Here is a 17,855-nt window from a genome sequence, read left to right on the forward strand (position 1 = left end):
TCTAAGGATACTTCGCCAGTACATTTTGGATACTTTTCCAGCCCAGGTAAGAGCCTGCTCAGCCCAGTTAAGAAGCAACCAGCAACCCTAGTGCCCTGATGGCCCCATCCTTTCCCTCACAACGTCTTTCCTCCCTCCCATGCTCACACCAGGCGACTGTTGTGTTGCCAACAGCTGCTCACCCAGGTCCCAGGGCTAGCAGCAGTGGCGGCTAGCCGGCGACGAGCTCCTCCTCCTACTCACCAACGTCCCCTCTCACGCAACAGCCATGTATGGACACTTATGTTCTCCATTTCTCCTGCCCAGCCAAGCTCATCTCCTCTTCTTTCTTCTCTGATCTCTGAAGATCTATCATTCTCATCTCCTCCAGATGGCTTTGAGTACCTACAATGTATCCATATTGACACTTTTTGAAAATGACGAATTTACGTATCCGTATTGGCCCGATACTGATACTCGTATCCGTATCGGTGCATTCGAGCACAACCAAAGCCCTTACAACTTAGCCATTGTCCACTTAGCTTTACCGATGTAACTGAATGCACATAAATTGCCGGAAACCAACGGTGGCTAGCTCACAGGTAAGCACAACCACCATGGATAATTTGAAATCTTCTTCCATGCCATAATGCCTAGTAAGGCCTTCTTGGTGGCTTATTCCATCTCTATTTACTTGAGAATTTATCACAATGCCATTCCCATAAAATTCTTCCACTACTGCTGCAACATGGTCCACATGTAATTGGAGCTCCTTCCGGCCTCAATTCCACTTGTCTCATGGTTGGGCGTTCCTCCCCTCTTAATTCCATACATGCTATTGTAATTGCAGCAATTTCTTCAATTTTGCCCCCCACCCTTGTTAATAACTCGTGGATCTAATATCTATAACAAATTGCCTTCAGCAACACATGGTAGCAAAATGTGCACAAGGCCATCGCCTTCAGAATCCATATAGGAAAACGACTTCTTTTTAGTCATCAATTCTATGAGCATAACATCAAAGTTGTAAATATCACTTTTCTCTATGAGTCACTTGGTGTAGAAGTACATATGATACAAATATTCTAATGTACCTTGCGCCATTGTTGTTAAACCTGATTTGTCTAATGGAATGTACCTTGATGATCCAAAGTCTGTTGCCTTAGCTATTAGAGTATCATCCAAAAGTATATTAGCAGACTTGATATCCCTGTGGGTTATTGGTATTAAAGCCGTTGAGTGAAGATATGCTAGAGACAGTGGCGTAGTCAGAATTTTTCGTTAGGGTGACCCAATTGATGTAAAAATACATTTACATCACCGGTTAGGATGTTCAAGGAAAAAACTGGAATTGTTGTTTGCGTCCATATCTAAGATTCTTAGGTCTGTATCGCCAATCTAAAATGGACAACCTTTTCCATCCAGAAAAGCAAGGTCATTATTATAGTCATTTAAAATATGAGATGCCCACCCCTATTGTCTCTAGTATATTTTATATATGCTTCAGAAAATGAAAAACTTGTGCTGGTTGTTATATTTGTAGAGAAGAATACGGAGGATTTAGTTGTCTCAAGGGATGAGTGAATGAAACCGTGGGCTTGACTCTAACATATAATCTTCTAATGGGTATAGCAAAGTTGATTTTCCTTCCAATCTGGTACTGGTTTATAGCTCATATTTACTTCAAAACAAATTGGCTATGTTTCAACCGAAGCTTGGTTTATCTACATTTTCTAAAAAAATGGTTATTTGATATAGTTGATAACTCCTTTTATTGCGAGCAGCAGAGGAGGCGTGCCACGTGTGGATGGATCCAGGACCAACATCAGCACCATTCTCTGCCTCACTAAGGTCGGCCTCGTGCCTGCTTGGGGTTCTTCTCCGCCCAGCATCAGCACCATCGGAGGTAGTGAAAATCAGATATTGTAGATGTCGTACGACCATGGAGATGGCGAGCTCATGCCCCTTCACCACGAGTAGCACCAAGTCGGCTACTACAACATCAAAAGTTCTACGGCGGTGGTAAGAAGACGACCCTTACTTCCTCTTTTCCTTGCTTTCCAGCGCTCTAATGTTCCCCTAGCTAGTTTGGTTTGGTCTGGGGGGTGCTCTGATCCGATCCATCTAGTTTGGTTCACTGGGACACACATGGATTGAACATCGGAAATGGATGTCTTTTCTGTTTCAGTTTGGACATCATTTGATAAACACAATTCAGTTTTAGAGAGATGATTATGGACTTCTCTTATATATCTGAGCACAATCAACATTTTATTATCAATGGTAGCTCTATGTTTATGCTGCTCTTTATTTATCCTAATAATATAAGAAAAAATGGGTTGGGAAGTCTTTTTTAAGAACTCTACACCTAATTGTTTTATAAGCATAAAATGGGTTGGTGAAGTTATGGGTTTTCTGGCACATGAATCCTCAATAATTTATGGTGAAGTTATGGGGTTTTCTAGCACACGGTATCTGAAGACGTCACTTACCTGTGGATTGATTAAGATGCCAAATTGTGCCATTTTGCGATGTATGCTATTCAAACCTGGTCCAGGAATCAGTTGAATGGTATGCCTAGTGGCTAGTGCGTAACCAATGAACTTGCCACTTTTGATGTATCCAAGATAACCTGTCTCTCCATGTTGTTTATGCTAGCATCATTTGGCACCTCCACGAACCGTAACATCTAACTGTCATTTTTGTTTGTCGTTCTCATTTCCTTCACCCGCTCACGTTGTGCTTTCGTTGATCAATTCTTCTTGTATGGTTAAATGTGAGTAGGAAGTGCCTTATTTAAGGTTTCTTTGCAGAAGCTATAGAACACATGCTAGTCTGGTGTGCTATTTTTTGTTCAGTTAATTAACCGTTTTCTTATTTTCTGCAACATAATGGAAACTATTGAAGACCAGCTTTTGGTAGCTTTAGGACACACATGGGATTTTTGAACTGGTCGAGAAGCTTGAAGGCTTTGATCTACAGTATATTGCTTCCTAGCTTTGAACTCGGGAGGCCGTTGAAGCAATAGGCATCATGTATGTACCCATAATAATTTGTTGGGGTTGACAAACGGGCCCATGGCGCAACCTCACGCTGACCAGCATGGCCCACCTCGACCACACTAATTTAGGGGCATCATCAAAGAGTAAGAGCTTCTATAAAAAGAATTCAAAGCGTAAGAGCTCAAGAAATCAAACCATTTCTAGTCCAGCAGCCAAGCTTAACTTTCCATCATCTCACTTCAACTTATTGCACAAACCCAAAGGCACCATAGCCTCTTGATAATAAAGTTCGGCACCAGCTACTACTTCCCTCATGGGGAGTGCTCCTAGCAAAGCAAACAACGGGCCACCAAATAGAGCCCAATAATACTAGATATACAAAGAGTTACATGCAATTACACGCTGACTAGGATTTTCTTCATCTACTAACCAATCATAAACTTGTCCCCCCTCTGATTTTCAGGGGTGGGCCGCCTCTCCACCTATTGACCAATCAAATTAACTCTTTTTGTAAAACCTTGTAACCCATTTGTACGTGTAGCATTACTCAATCAATAATGCTAAACATACAAAGAGTTACACGCAATTACACACTGACTAGGATTTTTTTTCATCTACTAACCAATTATAAACTTGTCCCCCCCCTGATTTTCAGGGGGATGGGCCACCTCCCCATCTATTGACCAATCAAATAACCCTCTTTATAAAACCTTATAACTTGTTTGTACATGTAGCATTACTTTTACTGAATAGAGCCCCAGACACATCCATGGGCCCGGTCATTAGGCGTCGCCGTCAACCACCATGCCACCCTCGTCTGCGGCAGTGTGCCGCAGCCGCTGGATCGCCTTCTCCACCTGCACACATACATGACATAGCCGTGTCTCCATGAGCATCACGACAAACAGAAACTGAGCAGAAGATTCAGCCGAGATCACGCGTGAATGGGAAAAGGGCGAGCTCACCTCGCTGTCTCAGTTGGTCCTGGCCGTGATGACGATCAGAGCCACCGTCTGCACCGCCACCCCTATGATCAAGCCCCGCCAGATCCCCTGAATTACCACAAAGAGATGATCATCAGACCTCCGGCAAAATGTTGCAAGATAGAGGTTAACTGAAGATGAAATTAGCGCGGGAAGCTAATTGACTTACAGCTGCTCCCAGGCTTGTTTTGAACCCCAGAACGCATCCGATTGGCAGCCCGATGATGTAGTAAGCCCCAACGTTGACATAGGCAACTATGATTTGCCACCCGCTCCCGACGGCGACTCCTGCAGAAATTTCAGGTCAATTGGTTCAGTGCAAACTAGGCACGTTGTGTTACTGCCAAGCGTCGCGTGTACCTGAGAGGATTGGCTGGATCCCATTCAAGAAGATGCTGATGGCCAGCAACGGCATCAGTGCAATGACGGCCTCAATCACCGTCGTGCTACTCGTGTAGAGGGTGCTCAGCGGGTACCTGAGGGCCATGACGACGATCGTGGCGAGAATGCTGAAGGCGATGCTCGCCGTGACGACCACCAGGACCGACAACCTCGCCACCTTTGGATGGCCAGCGCCAAGCTCGTTGCCGACACGGATACTGCGTGTGCAAACGTTTGATCAGCAAGCGGAAATTGGTCTACATCTTGCTAGGTATCGGTCGTTTGCACTGACCTGGCCGCATAGCTTAAACCAAGCATGATTTGGAAGTCCCAGTTCCAGTAGTTGATGCTGGAACAAGTCAAAGAGATAGCGATGCATGTTATGTCTTATGTGTGAATATGAAGATACGATCAGACATTAGAACTTCCAACCAGTGTGTAACTATAACATGGGCTAAATCATGGTGTGGCGTACCAGATAGAGAGCGAATCAAGAGCAATCTCTGAGTTGGGGAGGAAGCCAGTCAGAAGCACAAATCCTTGCACGTACACCAGACCTCCAATCTGAGCAAGAACACAACGATGCAAGACATAAACAAGCAAGAACTACCAAACAGTTAACTAGAATTTTTTTTTTGAAAAGGGGATTCCCCGGCCTCTGCATCAGAAAGATGCATACGGCCATCTTATTAACCAAATAAAGTAGTGCCAACATGGTTTCAAAGGTCTCCAAAAGTAATAAAAAAGCACAAAAAGCTCACACAAAGCCAATAAGGGCTAGAAACACCAACTAGCCAAGAAAAGACGCCACAACCGGCTGGCTAAAACTAGATAGGGAAACTAATTGCCTATCCTATTACATGACCGCCATCCAAACCGGTTGAAGATATCCCGAGTTACCATCTCCCAGCGGAAAGACCCAGTAACCAAATGCTCCCTGGCCTCCGTCTGGGTGAGTAGCGACCATGAACGGATCAGAGCCGTAGTTCGGAATATGACCTGCAAAAAATGTATACATGATATTCTGTTAAAAACCAAATCATTTCTGCAAGTACAGATAGTCCACAGCAAAGCACAAACTCCAACCCGAATATGTCTCGCTAAGTCAGGCTCAATCCCATTAAGCCATGTCCCAAATAACGCATTAACAAAATTCGGTGGATTGATATTAAAAGCAATGTGGACCATCCCAAAGTACCTTGGCCAACGGGCAATCAAAAAAGAGGTGTTTGATAGTCTCATCCCGATCGCAGAAACTACACCTAGTAGGTCCTGTCCAATTACGCTTTATCAAGTTGTCCTTAGTTAAAATAACTTGTTTATGGACAAACCACATAAACACTTTTATTTTCAAAGGAACTTTGACATCCCAAATATGCTTGGACGTAGGAATGGAGTTCGAATTAATAACATCAATATACATTGATTTAACCGTGAATACTCCAGACTTAGTCAATTTCCAGCGTAATTCATCGGGTTGTTGTGAAAGCTGGACCTCCATCAGTCTCCTAACTAGACGGAGCCATTCTTCCCAACGATTGCCCGCTAGCGTTCGTCAGAACTGAATATTAAGGGGGGTAGATTGAAAGACCGATGCGACGAACACCTCACGTCGTTGAACAATGCGGTATAAAAACGGATATTGGATGGCCAAGGGTGTCTCGCCGAGCCAAATATCCTCCCAGAAACGTGTACTCGTGTCGTTTCCAATAACAAACTTCGTCCTATTAAACAAGGACTGTTTGACTTTCATCAGGCCTTTCCAGAAAGGTGAATCGGTCGGTCTGACTGTAACCTGGGACAAAGTTTTTGTCTGGAGGTACTTGCTGCGAAGGATTTGAGCCCACATAGCATCATTCTCCGATGAGAGCTTCCACAGCCACTTGCTAAGAAGGCATTTATTCTTAACTTCTAGATTCTCAATACCTAGACCCCCTTGGTCTTTCGGTCTACAGATGATATCCCATTTGGCAAGCCGATATTTTCTTTTAAGCTCATCACCCTGCCAAAAGAAACGCGATCGATAGAAGTCCGGTCTCTTCCTAACACCAACTGGGACCTCAAAGAACGATAGGAGAAACATTGGCATACTCGTGAGCACCGAATTAATCAGGATTAATCGGCCTACGTATGACATGAGCTTACCCTTCCAGCAACTCATTTTCTTCTCAAATCGGTCCTCGATACACTTCCACTCTCTGTTTGTCAGCCTACGATGATGGATTGGAATCCCCAGGTAAGAGAAGGGTAACTCTCCCAACTCACACCCAAACAGTTAACTAGAAATGGCTGATAAATTTACTCACGCTAGCATAACAGCCGACGCGAAGGCGAGCTTGGCATATCCCCAGAGGCCTTTGAAAGCGAGCATGGACAGCCCGGTCCACGTCTCCTTACAAGCCGGGCTCCAGATGATGTACGCCCATGTCAACGCCACAAGCACCCACCAAGAGAAGCTCAGCGTCAGAGCCGCGCCGAGAAGGCCAAAGCTGAGAACGAACACAGCGAGCCACGAGATGAGGATGTGGAAGACGAGCACATCAAGCACCATGTACGCCACGGGGTTGACGATGTTCTGAGCCTGCAGGAACCTCTGCATCGGGCAGAAGAGTGCAAACGCGAGCAGCTGCGGCACCAGCCCACGAGCATACAGCTGCCCCGCCACAGCCACGTCCTCAGCCTGCCCAATGAGCCGCAGGAATGGGCCAGAGTACCAGTCAGTGGCGGAGCTTGAGACGGAATCATGGGGGGGCCATGGGTTGGAGGGGCAAACGTAATTGTTTTGAGGTGATTTTTAGGGGACAAACAGGCCCAATACTAAGCTATATACAAAAAAATTCTTATGAGCTGGGGGGCCATGGCCCAGGTTGGCGCCCACCAAGCTCCGCCACTGGTACCAGTAGAAGAAGGCGATGGCGACGGCTGTCACGAACTGGAGGACGAGCGCTCTCTGGCAAACAACGCCCATCGCCCTGTACCTCCTCGCACCGTAGGCCTGGCCGCACACCGTCTGTACTGCAGTCGACATGCCGAGCTGCATTCCGCATAAAAGTGAGAAGACGTTGTTTCTAAGCAGCACAAAGGACTATACTACATAGTGCAAGAACGAACGCAGCTAGTTACCATGATGTCGTAGGCTAGGCCCTGGATGCCGATGTTGGTGATGGAGGCCCCGGCGAGCTCGAGCTCACCAAGGTGGCCAACGAACATCTGCGTGACGAGGCTAAGAGTGAAGCTGAAGAGTGTGATGAGGATGGACGCCCATGAGATGCGCCACAGGTTGCCGGCTTCCCACAATGCCAGCCGCGACAGCACGTCGAATGGCTCATGAGACACGCTAGCGTGTCACATACGTTGCTGACCTTGTCGCGACACGCATTCTCACCACCGCCGCCGGCGAGATCGTCCTCCGGCACGGCGCGCTCTGGATGATACTGGTCGACACGCGGGGGGTGACGGTGGATGCACGATATCTACACGAGGGGAAGCGCATCGAGCCAGATCGGGTAATTCCATTCCCGTGTCATCGAGCTAGGGTGAATAGTGCGCCATGCACGGAGACTCGCGAGGTGCGGGCATGCAGGCCGGTGGGGGAGGGGAGGAGCCATGCAGCGGTTGGATGCGGTACATCTGGCAGCACGGGAGAGGCGGATCCATGGCGGTCTCACCGCCATAGCGGGCCCAGAGATCAGGGAGGGGCCGCGGGGTGCGGAGAGGGAGCAGATGCATCATATCCCCCACCCCCACCTACCCCCATTATTGAGAGCTGCGATTCTCATCTCGCTCCGCTCTTCGGGCTCTATGGGAGAAATCTAGGGTTTGTCGTTCCTCTTCTCCTCCTACACGAGATTCCTTCAGGTGGTGGCGAGGCAAGGTGGGCGGCGATGAGCGCTCGTTCGCTCAGGTGGCGGGGACTCGCTTGCGTGGGCACGGTGCCTCATCCACATCGATGGGGGATCGAGGAGGAGGCAGATCTGGCGGGTGGCGCGATTCTTCGACGCGCGGTGGGTTCGGCGGGGGCGCAAGACGGCGCAGGCGACTTCCTCTCGCCACATGGTGTGCAGCGCCCAGATCCGTCGCCGCCACCATCTGGGGGAGCCAGATCTGGCGGAGGTGCTGACGACCGATGGGAAGCTGCAGCAAGGGCGATGGGCGGAGATGCCAAGGCGTGGGCGAACACGACGACGTCGATGGCCCAGACGGCTTCATCGGCTGCGGTGGATACTCCAGATCCAGCGGCCAAGGACAACGACGAGCTCTGCCTCAACTGCAATCTCCCAGGTCATTTTGCTCCTCGCTGCCTTACTATCCGCTGTGAAAAATGCAATAAGCTAGGACATATGGCGCAACTTTGTCAAAATCTGAGGCCATGGGAATGCATTCCTTTTATGTGTGGTTTCCAATCTCCTGGGTAGGGTTTTTTCTATATCTCTGATCTGTGTGCTGCTAGGAAGAGTGAGAAAACGAACAGTGTAGTGATTACTATTGTGGAGGGGAGTGCCACAGCTAAAGAAATTGAATCTGAATTTAATGGGTTCTTTGCTCATAAGCCCGGAAAGAAAAAATGGAGTTGTACTGCTCGTCCCATAGGCCATAATCAGTTTGTTATGAGATTTCCTAATGCTAGTGAGGTGGAGAGGGCCTGTTGCTATGGGAAACGCCTACCTGTGAAGGATGGGGCTGCGGTGGTCAATTTAAAACCCTGGTCTGCATCTGTTGGTGCTAAGGGGGAAATGGAAAAAGCTTGGGTTAGAGTTAGTAATATTCCTTTAGAGAAGAGATGTGCTGAACATGCTGCATATGCAGGAGCACTGGTGGGCATCACTCTTGAGATTGATGAATCTACCCTGCATAAACCTGAGTACGTTAAAATTATCTTGGGTTGTAGGAAGGTGAGAAAAATTCCCCCTACCGCTGAGGGCATGTTGGGAGAACAGTTCTATGATTTTTATTATGAGGTTGAAAAAATTGTGACGGGGGGAGGAGAGAAAAATCAGACCTCTGTCACTGTGGATAGCAGTGTATCTCCTTCCTTTCCGAAGAAAGCCAGGATGAATTCCTATCCTGCCTCTTCTGATGGACAAGGGGAAACCAGTGCATCTGTGATGGGAAATTTTTCTTCTCAAAACTATGATAAGGGGTCGCAGAGATTATCTGCAGTGGCTGAGAGTGAGGAGGAAGGGGAAAGTGATGAGGGGAATCATACAGAGCTTTTGCTCGAATCTATGGCCAGGGAATATGCAACTGATAAAATGACTTATTCTGAATCACCTGTGGAAAAAGATCATGAGGAAAAAAATGATAAGATATCAGGAAGTGAGATGGAGAGGTCTCCTATTGCGGCTGGCAACATGAAAAAAGGTGCTTGGGATATTATCCAAACTCCTATTCCTCCATCTCCGATGTTTATGCAACATGCTGATAAATCTTATGGAGAAAAATTTCCTCCCTTGTCAGATTATGTGGTGTGGCCATCTCTGCCTCATATTGTGCCTCTTGATGAAGGGTCAACTGAAGGAGGGGATAATCGCAGTGTTTACACTGTTGAATCACCCTATGGATCGCCAATGCATGAAAAAATGGCTCCTGAAGGGCGGGCTTCACGCAGGCAATTTCTAAAATTGGAGCGTGTGGAGGAGATGGCAACCAACAGACTGAAGAAGCGCGATGCTGAAGGTAAAAATATGTCTTACTCGAATAATCAATTTTCTGCACTGGATGATACTGCTATTATTGCTCGGGCTGCTATGATGGGAGTGCATATTCCTGATGATAGCTTTGATACGATAGATATTTTGCGGGAATTAAAGGTATCTAGGACCTTGTTACATGATAAGAGGGTTGAAACTAACACTGCTCCTATTACTGTAAATGATGGACTGGGTAATGATATTCCCTTGTTATTAACCTGGGATAATGGAAATGTGGACGATGATGAACCTTATATCTTGGTACAGTCTAGTCAAAAAAAGAAACATGCCCAACAACGAAAAAAAGTGAAGGTCCTGTCCCCTCACGATGTGGACAGACCTGTCACGAGAAGTCAGATGAAAAATAAGGAGGGTAAGTCTGCCCTGAATCCTGGCAGACCTACTAGGGAGAGGGGGAAACCTGCAAGATATAAATGGTAGGATTGCTTTGGAATTGTAGGGGGGCAGGCAAGAAAGGCATGTCTACCTGCCTCACTGATATCATTTGTGCCAATAATGTGGACTTTATTGGTCTTCAAGAAACTATGAAAAAAACTTATAATCCTTCCTATTTTAGGAAATTGGACCCTGAAGGTAAATTCAAATGGGATTGGATTCCTTCTAGGGGTAAATCAGGGGGTATTTTGGGCGGTATCAATACAGACAAATTTGATCTTATTAATGTTAAACATGGAAAATATATCCTTCAAATGGATCTTTTTGATAAAGGTAAGAAATGCAACTGGGCTCTGCTGGTTGTGTATGGAGCAGCCCAGGATGAAAACAAACCAGAATTTATTGCAAAACTGTCTAATATGTGTAATAGTACCCACATTCCTTATTTGGTGGGAGGAGACTTTAATATCCTTAGACACAGTAGAGAGAAGAACAAGAAAACTCCCATGTCCCATTTTTCTGAGGTATTCAATTATGTCATCCACCTACTTGGTCTGAGAGAGATCAGTATGTCATGTGGATGTTATACCTGGTCTAACAAGCAGGAAAACCCTACCCTGGAGAAATTGGACATGATACTGATGTCATCTGACTGGGAGGACTTGTATCCTCTTGTTTCAGTTAGTAAGCTAGTGAGAGAATTATCAGATCATAATCCTTTGCTTTTGAATGGAGGTTTGTCTTCCTCTAGAGCATCAGGTAGTAGGTGCTTTAGGTTTGATAACAATTGGCTTAATAATCCAGAGTTTTTACCTCTGGTTGCTGATATTTGGTCGAGACCTGTATATACCAAAGACCCTATTGACATCCTGAACATAAAACTGAAGAGAATAAAGAAATTTTTTAAAGGGTGGGGGTCAAATATTTTTGGGCACAACAAGATTAGGAGAGAAAATATTAAGTTCGAACTGCAAGAGCTGGAAGGGCTTGAGGAGACTGTTGGATTATGTGGACAGGCCTATACCAGGAAACCGGAAATTTTGTTAGAGCTCAATAACATGTATGTGGAGGAGGAATTGTATTGGCACCAATTCTCTACTTAGAGATGGCTTCTGAAAGGTGATAATAATACTAACTTTTTCCATAAAGTAGCAAATGGCCGTCGGAGGAAAAATTCTATGATCTCACTGGAGTGCGGTGCAGTCACTATTGAAGGGACCAAAAACCTCTTGGCGCATGCCACTAAATATTACAAAAATCTCTTCGGACCTGTGTGACGCCCCGAGACCGGTGTGCCAGGTGTCTTCCAGTTATTCGCCGTCGTTGCCATGTCATTTGCTTGCGTGTTGCATCTTGTCATGTCATCATGTGCATTGCATCATCATGTTTTAAAACTTGCATTCGTCCGGGTTCTCCGAGTTCTCTCCGTTGTCCGTTCTGAGCCCAACCACACTTGCACGTGCCCGCGGCATGTCCGAAATAGTATTTTATAAGTGGCCGGAGAATGTTCTCGGAATGGGATGAGAGTTGACGTGTGGTCTTATTATGGTGTAGATAGACCGCCTGTCAAGTTTCATCGCATTCGGAGTTCGTTTGATAGCCCAACCGTTAAACTATAGCGGCATTATAGCCGGGCAGACGTCGGACGTTTTCGGTCTCCGGAAATAGTCGCCAGGCCTCTCTCTCTTCTCTTCTCTCAGCTCGAGCCCTTCTGCACAACCCACAAGTTCCAATAGACCTCTCGCATGCGTGTCCGAAATTGTCCCGGACCCGACCCGAACAGTTGTCACCGTTGGATCCGGATCATCCCCAAACATCTACAAAACGTCTCCGTTTTGTTATTTGGACTCCCTAACCGATTTATTCTCGACTGCCCGATTATGATCGGACGGACCGAATGCCCCCCTAACCTAATCCAACAACATATATATAGATAACAACCCTAATTTTGAGGAGAGTTGTCCCATCCATCCACTTCTTCCGCCGCCACCCTCTCTCTAAATCCTCCTCGGAGTCCACATCGAGCCAACCACACAACACCAGCCAGATCAAAAAAAATTCCACCCACTTCCCTCCTGCCTCCTCGCTGGTTGGAGCCTTCGAAGCCGCAGCTCCTGCCCACGGAGCCCCTCGTCCCCGTGCCCCTGGTTCGCTCAGACCCCGCGACCATGAGGAGGCTATGCGAGCGGCGCTGCTGCACCTCGTCACCATCACCTGCCCGCCGGAGTCCCCTGTCCGCCGTCTCTCTTTGCTTCCTTCCCCTGAACCTTCTCTGAACCTCTCTCTCTTTTCTTCAGTCCACAGCAGCAGTCGATGCATCCTCTCGCCGGTGAGACGAGCAGATGAGCCGCGCGCCCCTGCCTCCTTCCCCACGCCTGGATCCCCCGACGTGCCGCCCCGGAGCCCCGCGTCCAAGTCCCGCGCCCCCATGACCTCGCTGCAGCTCGGCGCCGCCGCAAGTCCACGTCGTCGACGGCCTGTGCTTCCCCTACAACAGATCGAGCGCCTCGCCCGCTTGCATTGCATTCGCCTGGGCCGGCCTCGCCTCGGCCTGCATCGGCTCCCGCTGGACCTCCACCTCGCCCGCGCCTGGGCCTCCTTGCACAAGGCCCAGCGAGCCTCCTCAGCCTGCAGCGACCGGCCCAGCCGCCTACCGCATCCAGCCCAGCACCGAACCGGGCCTTGGCCCATGTTTGCAGGGCACAGCCTCTCTCCTGTGTTTGTTTGGGCTAGGTAGTTTCGGCCCGTGACTATTTTTTCCCTATTGCGAATTTGTCTAATTTCCCAGAGTTTTGCCAGTTTTATAGTATAGCCCCTAAACATCATGCATTTTATAACTCCCCAGCCGTGCATCGGATTAAAACAAACTTAATATGAAACTTGCTTAGTTTTTCATCTAGTTTAATAATTTGTCGTTTTCATCCAGGTTTAAAATATTTAAAATGATGTTTGTTTAAATTTGCTCCTATGCCATGTTAAAATGCTTTAATTTATAACTAAATAACCGTAACTCCGAATTTAATAAACTTTATATGTAAATGGGGTAGAATTTTGCCTAGTTTAACATGGTGGCATCATCTTGCATGTTTAATAACTATAAAATATGGTTTAGGGCAGAACAGTACCAAACCTAATATATGCATATGGGGATTTACCGGAATTGTTGTTCGTTGCTTCCGGCCTCATTTAAACTTGACTAGATAGGTAGTTTTACTTTGCTTCACCCTCTTGCCATGTTTAACAACATTTAATATTGTTGGGTACATAAACAAGATCGAACTAAATAACTTGAATGTGGTGTTTTCTTCAATATGCAACTCTGTTGCATAATGAGCTCCACTTAATTTGTAGGATTGTTTGTGCACTTTGCCATGCCATGCCTCATTAAACTGGACATGCATCATACTTGTTTGCGCATCGTGCCATGCTTATGTGGTGGTTGTTTACTATGCTGTTTGCTTTCTTTTCGGTGTACTTCTTCTCGGTAATCCGGTAACGTGGTGTTGTGAGGATTCGTTCGACAACGTCCGTTTGTCTTCTTCATGGACTCGTTCTTCTCCCTTGCGGGATTTCAGGCAAGATGATCATACCCTCAAAATCACTTCTATCTTTGCTTGCTAGATGCTCGCTCTTTTGCTATGCCTATGCTACGATGCCTACCACTTGCTTATCATGCCTCCCAAATTGCCATGTCAAACCTCTAACCCTCCTGGTCCTAGCAAACCGTTGATTGGCTATGTTACCGCTTTGCTCATCCCCTCTTATAGCGTTGTTAGTTGCAGGTGAAGATAAAGTTTGTTCCTTGTTGGAACATGGAGATGTTGTTCCTTGTTGGAACATGTTTACTTGTTGGGATATCACAATATCTCTTGTTTAATTAATGCATCTATATACTTGGTAAAGGGTGGAAGGCTCGGCCTTTTGCCTAGTGTTTTGTTCCACTCTTGCCGCCATAGTTTCCGTCATATCGGTGTTATGTTCCCGGATTTTGCGTTCCTTACGCGGTTGGGTGATAATGGGAACCCCTTGACAGTTCGCCTTGAATAAAACTCTTCCAGCAATGCCCAACATTGGTTTTACCATTTGCCACCTAGCCTCTTTTTCCCTTGGGTTCCGCGGACTCAAGGGTCATCTTATTGAAACCCCCCGGGCCAGTGCTCCTCTGAGTGTTGGTCCACCTCGTCAGCCACCAGTGGCCACCAGGGGCAACTCTGGGCTGGCCTACCGGAAGTTTAGACAATCTGAGTGTGCCCTGAGAATGAGATATGTGCAGCTCCTATCGGGATTTGTCGGCACATTCAGACGGTGTTGCTGGATTTGTTTTAACTTGTCGAAGTTGTCTTGTAGAACCGGGACCGAGTCTGATCGGAATATCTCGGGAGAAGGTATATCCTTCGTTGACCGTGAGAGCTTGTCATGGGCTAAGTTGGGACTCCCCTGCAGGGATTTGAACTTTCGAAAGCCGTGCCCACGGTTATGGGCAGATGGGAATTTGTTAATGTCCGGTTGTAGATAACTTGAACCTTAACTTAATTAAAATGAATCAATTGTGTGTGTAACCGTGATGGTCTCTTCTCGGCAGAGTCCGGGAAGTGAACACGGTGTTGGAGTAATGTTTGCTGTAGGTTGTTCTTTAGTTCTTCGTTCGCGCTTTGCCTTCTCTTCTCGCTCTCTTTTGCGAACAGGTTAGCCACCATATATGCTAGTCGCTTGCTGCAGCTCCACATATTACATTGCTTTACCTATAAGCTTAAATAGTGTTGATCGCGAGGGTGCGAGATTGCTGAGTCCCCGTGGCTCACAGATTACTTCCAAACCAGATGCACACTAGTAGAAAAAGGGTCAAATGTGAAGCACATTAGTGCCGGTTTGAATTTGAGCCGGCACTAATGTGACCATTAGTGCCGGTTCCAACGGCTAGGCGGGCGGGTATCATTAGTACCGGTTCGTGGGTAACCTTTAGTACCGGTTCATGCCACGAACCGGTACTAATGAGGCTGTGTCAGGCTATGGTCAGTCTGGGGCCCCCACGAAGACCTTTAGTACCGGTTCATGCCATGAACCGGTACTAGAGTTTCTTTGTAAGCTGATTTTTAGTCCCACCTCGCCAAGAGAGAGGCAGTATGAGCGGTTTATAAGCCGTGAGTGCACAGACAATGACGAAGAGTTGCAATGCTCACCTACATGTTGATTAGCTTCAAGCCTTGCGGAATAGCATAGATTGCACTGAGCTATGTGCAGTGCAGTCTACACTATTCCGAATGGCTTGAAGCAAATTAACCAGCATTGCACCTCTTTTTTATTTTTAATAACTTATTTGAACTCCGGACTTCTTTTGTGTTCAGTATGCAGCATTCAAAGCGATGTCATCAATTTCCAACATGTTCTGACATCATTTGTTGTTTTTCGGTCATTTACCTAATTGTTCAGTATGTAGCATTCAATTTCCAGAAGAAAATAAATAGAACAAAAGAAATAATGCAGAAAATAAAAAAACTATACAAAAAAATTACTCAAAAATAAATAGAAGAAAATAAATAATGCAGAAAATAAAAAACTATATAAAAAACTACTCAAAAATAAATAGAAGAAAATAAATAATGCAGAAAAGAAAAAACTATATAAAAAATTTGTTGGTGCGCTGCCCAGTGGGCCTGCCAGACCTAGGGTGTGCAAATGCAGGCCCAGAAGGGCCAGCAGGCTCACAGGGCAACGTGCCCTAATTAATTAGGCCCAGAAGCCTGCTATATAGGGGAGTTCGAAGAGGTAGCCGCGGCTGGGTTTATAAACCAGTGCGGCTGCCCTTCGCCCAGCGAGGTGGGACTAAACTTTGGGGTGGCAGCGCGAGGCATTTAGTACCGGTTGGTGGCTCCAACCGGTACTAAAGACCACCCTTTAGTACCGGTTGGAACCATCAACCGGTACTAAAGGCCTGCTCTTCCCACCTCTTGGCCTGGCTAAAGTTGGCCTTTAGTACCGGTTGGTGGCTCCAACTGGTACTAAAGGCCTCTCCTATATATACAACACTTACGAAAATTCAGTTAGATCTCCTCACTTCTTTCGTCTCCAACCTCTCGCGCGCCGCTCGAACCCGTCCTCGCCGCCCGTCGCCCGTCGTCCGTCGTCGTCGTCGCTGTCCCCGCCGCCGCCTGTCGTCGTTGCCGTCTCGCGCCGCCGCCCCGAACGCCGCGCGCCGCCGTCCGTCGTCGTCCCGCCACGGTCCCGTACGTCTCTCTCTCTCTCTCGCGTATACCCGCCGCGCCGCCGTCCGTCGTCGTCGCACCCGGCCCATACGACGGCGCCCCCGCCCGTACGTACGCCGGCGCCCCCGCTCGTACGTACGGGGCGGCGGCGTACGGGGCCGCACACATACACACATACACACACATGGATATATACGTACACACTACACACACATACACACACACACATTTTTTTTTACTTATTTTCTATTTTTTTAGAAAAGTTAATTAGATGATCGAATGTTTGATTAATGTCGAATGTTAGATGAATTAGCTAGATAGAAAATTGTCGAACTAGAGATTTGAACTAGTTGAATAATTAATATAACTAGTTTATTTTTAGTAAGAAAATTATCGAACTAGTTTATTTAGGTATATGAGATTTGAACTAGTTCAATAATTAATATAACTAGTTTATTTTTAGTAAGAAAATTGTCGAACTAGTTTATTTAGGTATATGAGATTTGAACTAGTTCAATAATTAATATAACTAGTTTATTTTTAGTAAGAAAATTTAGGTATCTGAGATTTGATGATCTAATTAAAATATTATTTGTTAATGAGTTTTTCTGTTTATTTAATTTTTTATATATTTTGAGTTTATATAAATGTTAGATTAATGTCGAATGTTAGATGAATTAGATAGAAAAGTTAAATATATAGTAATGTCAATTGTTAGAGATGAATATAGTTAGATATATTAATGTCAAATGTTAGATGAATATATATTTGGCTAGATATTAATTAATGTTAGATAGTAATAGGTGTTTAATGTTTCACCTATATGAACATAGGAAATGTCATCTGACGACAAAAAAGATTTCATTATGTGCGAACACTGTGAAGACCAGCACGGCCTGTGCGACGGAAATTTCCTTGTTGATGGTAGGCGCTTCAACATCAAGCTGGATGAGACATTCGAAGTTGATACAGTAAGTCACTTTGTCAATTATTATTTGAATGCAAAACTTATGCTTTATTTGCTTCAACTTATAATTTTAAATTTTCACTATTCTACTAGCGCATCCCCTGCCATGCAAGAATTTTTGTCTTGGATAAGATAGGTTTTAGTGCTATAGATGATATAGAGGTAAAGAGAGTTTACTTGAAGACGGAGCATGGGTATACTTTCAACGTCAAATTATATAATGGAGACACATACACCCATTTTGAATGCAAAAC

The 17,855-nt window shown here is 46.0% G+C and overlaps 1 protein-coding gene and 1 pseudogene across 1 annotated transcript in view; one reads left to right on the plus strand and one right to left on the minus strand.

The window, feature by feature from the left end:
- Positions 1-3,763: 3,763 nt before the first annotated feature.
- LOC125506693 (protein DETOXIFICATION 41-like) overlaps positions 3,764-17,855 on the minus strand; it is a 42,507-nt pseudogene continuing 28,415 nt past the window's right edge.
- LOC147967812 (uncharacterized) overlaps positions 8,481-17,855 on the plus strand; it is a 37,333-nt gene continuing 27,958 nt past the window's right edge. Inside the window, exons 1-2 of the mRNA XM_087522557.1 lie at positions 8,481-9,706; positions 9,803-10,021. Of these exons, the coding sequence (XP_087378683.1) occupies positions 8,953-9,706; positions 9,803-10,021 (973 nt within the window). The 5' untranslated portion in view covers positions 8,481-8,952. The remainder of the gene's footprint in view (positions 9,707-9,802; positions 10,022-17,855) is intronic.

The sequence above is a fragment of the Triticum urartu genome, chromosome 5A (genome assembly GCF_056163025.1).
Source record: "Triticum urartu cultivar PI428250 chromosome 5A, HENAU_Tu73, whole genome shotgun sequence".
Taxonomy (NCBI): Eukaryota; Viridiplantae; Streptophyta; class Magnoliopsida; order Poales; family Poaceae; genus Triticum; species Triticum urartu.